The 3,232-nt window shown below is 55.3% G+C and overlaps 1 gene segment (V, D, J or C); it reads left to right on the forward strand.

Moving 5' to 3' along the window:
• Window positions 1-171: 171 nt before the first annotated feature.
• On the forward strand, window positions 172-3,225 carry LOC102753239 (the record flags this gene model as incomplete). The annotated part of the segment is given in 3 exon segments: window positions 172-196; window positions 1,580-1,660; window positions 2,960-3,225. Coding segments are annotated over 3 exon segments (372 nt in total), but the record flags the coding sequence as incomplete, so codon positions are not given.
• Window positions 3,226-3,232: the final 7 nt, after the last annotated feature.

Genomic DNA, 3,232 nt, shown 5'->3' on the forward strand with positions numbered 1-3,232 from the left:
TCCACTCACCCATCAGGGACCTCAAAGAGCTCTGAGTGTCCATGGGAGCTGGGACCCAGGGCAGGAACTTCTCTTGTGGGACCAGCCCCTGGGAAACAGTCCTTGTCACCTGGAAAGTGAGAAGGGCTGAGTGAAAGGCATCCAGGGGCCTTGAAGAGGAATCAGGGAGAAATGGAGAGGGACCCAGGAGAGCAAGGTGAGCTGTAGATGGAAATATTGGGAAGGAAATCATGGGGCCAAGGCTATGGTCATTCAGAACAGACATTCAACTTTCCTTTCCCATCATGGAACCCAATGAGAAAGCCATTCACAGGTGAAGGTTTCTGGTGGACTCCTCACCATAAAATCATGAAAAGCTTTCAACAGTGCCTCCCATGGTGTGTTTGTCAAACGTTGACAATGCATGTTATGTCAGTAAGGACACTGACAAGTCATACAGCAGAGAAACAGTTTAATATCATATAACCTAACAATTCCCCAATCATGCCACACCCCTTACCAACTCAGCGAGCCTGGATCTCATGGTGCTGGGCACCTGAGCTGAGGATGAGGCACAATGAAGCTCATTTTATGTTCTCATCGTCTTGGGTCAGCCTCAGTGTCAAGGTGACACTAGCTTGGTCTTGTGACCTCCATCATGTAGGTCTCAAACCCTGAAGGCAGATCAACCTGAGAGTTTTGGGGGTTGGTTTAAGGATGGAGCAGGTGATATCAGGCATCTCAGATGGAGGGGACAGGGGAATTGACCTTGATGGATTAGAAAGGTGATGTCAGCATCTCAGGTGGAGGGGACATGGGAGTTGACCTTGATGGATCAGAAAGGGCACCATCCCGGGCACAGAATGGGCATTCAGTGGTACCCAGGGAGGGCATATCCACTGGAATTCAGGAGCCAAGTAAAGGCAGGTCAGACAATCTCAGATCAGGGGGAGTGTGGCCTGTGGATTACAGCAAGGTCTGGCCTCCCCGGTGACAGCACCCCCACGCCACTCCAGCCCTGGGAGCGAAGGCAGTGGACACCCTCAAGCTCACCCTCAAGGGCAGGTTTGAAAGGCTACAGTCCCACTATGACATCACCGATGCTCTCCCGATCTAGGCTGCCCCTGTTGAAGATAAGCCAGAGATCTGGATCAGATGGTTGGGGACATAGGAAGTCGCCAGTAGACACTCTACACGGCCCAACTTGTCTTTCTCTGGAATGTGGGGCGGGGAGGAGGGAATACGCACTGCCCTCCCCTCATGCTCTCACCCAGGGGTTAGGGGTGTTTGGACATAAGAGAGGTGTGCCACCCGTGCCCATGGAACCTCCCTCGCGGTGACAGAGATGTCCGCCATACTATCCCACATCCAAGGAGAGCAGACTGAAACAGCCAGTCAAACACCTAATTCCTTTGGGAGAATTGCTTCCAAGAATGCTATCTGCATGCAATGCACCCTGTCCCCTATCCTGTCACCTGCTGGTCTGCAAGGGGCGACAGTGTGTGTGCCCCTTGCAGACCAGACAACCCCTGGGGCAGTGGCCCAGGCTTCCTCCATCACAGCTGTAGGGGGAGGTGGGGGTGTGCTCAAGGGTGGGCAGGGCCTCTCACTGAGAGGTTTTTGTATGAGTCTGTGTCACAGTGTTATGTGTTCGGCGGAGGGACCCAGCTGACCGTCCTAGGTGAGTCTCTCCTTCCCCCTCCTTACCTGCTCCCCCACAAAGTTTGGGCTGTTTTCTGCTATTTTTGCTCTTTTTCTGGTCTTGCCTCAGCCTGTGGCCAAGCTTTCACCCCGGATCCCAGCCCTTGGGGACCTGAGGTCTTCCCACCCCTGTTCTTACTGTCCTACTTGGTCACGCTGAGCCACTCGGCTCTGACCTCAGAGACAGGGGAATGGGCAGGATGCATTGTGGATTCTTCTGTCTGTCTGGGAGGGTCATGCTGGATTCCAGTTGTCTTCCCCTGTTCTGTCTTCACTTGATGGGCCCCTGTGGAGCAGGATTTATATCTGTAAGTCGCTGGTGGCCCCTGTCTGAAGGGAAAGGAAGGAAAAGAAGTGCTGAAGGGATCCGATGGAAATTTTGGAGTCACACAGATGCTCAAGGCCAAGGTTAGAGACACCCAGGTCAGAGGTTCAGGGCAGGTCTCAGGGACTGTGTTCTCATGAACAGTGGCCAGGAATGGTGCTGGGGTGCAGGGCTCCCCGGGGCTGCATGGAGCTTCCATGCAGAGTCCTGACCAGCCTGGCACCAGGGAAGCCTGCAGGAGGAAGGACATAGTGGGGAGGAGAAGGTGCTGGAGGAAGGGCCATGGAAGGGCAGGTGTGAGGACAAGGTGGTCTTTGGTCTGTGCAGGAAGAACAATCTCGCAGAAGAAATGGCAGAATCCATGGCATGAAAGCTCTAGTGATCTGACCAATCTGTGGGGATGCCATTAACTGTAGAATGAGAGAGACCCAACGACAGACAGACAGGTTTCTGTTTCATCAGAAAAAGCTGCCACCCAGTTTGGACAGGGAGCAGGAGACATAGATGTGGGGAAGAAACTGAGCCCTTGGGTGGATACTACAAAGCCCCCAGCACCGAGGATCAGGTCGGAGGTGTCCACAGATGGACCCAGCAGGAGGTCAGAGGGCTCAGAGCATCTTTTGTGGGACAAACAGACAGACAGACACAGACAGGCCCAGTCAGATACCAGGAGAAGGCAGAGCCAGACGGTGACAGTCAGATGTGTGGGGGCAGAACCGGGCCCACAAGGACGGTGATGGCAGGTTCCAGGCTCAGGGTTTCTCAGGAAAATGGGGAGTTGAGCTAAAAACACCCCAAATTGCCCTGCACGGCATGGACGCTCACACCCAGAGAGGCCCCTGCCCTCGGGGGGCTGCCTGGTCCTCAGGACACTGTGCCCACAGGAGGACCGAGGTCAGCAACTTTCAGGATGGACCCTGAGCCTCTCCCCTCCTGTCCCTCCCGCACCCACAGGTCAGCCCAAGTCTGCACCCTCCGTGTCTCTGTTCCCGCCATCCGCTGAGGAGCTCGCCAACAACAAGGCCACACTGGTGTGTCTCATGAGTGACTTCTACCCGGGCAGCGTGACGGTGGCCTGGAAGGCAAATGGCAGCCCCGTCACCCAGGGCGTGGAGACCACCAAGCCCTCCAAGCAGAGCAACAACAAGTACGCGGCCAGCAGCTACCTGAGCGTGTCCAGCCAAGCCTGGAAGTCCGCCAGCGCCTACAGCTGCCAGGCCACACACA

Source organism: Myotis davidii, unplaced genomic scaffold, assembly GCF_000327345.1.
Source record: "Myotis davidii unplaced genomic scaffold, ASM32734v1 scaffold2343, whole genome shotgun sequence".
NCBI classification, from domain to species: domain Eukaryota; kingdom Metazoa; phylum Chordata; class Mammalia; order Chiroptera; family Vespertilionidae; genus Myotis; species Myotis davidii.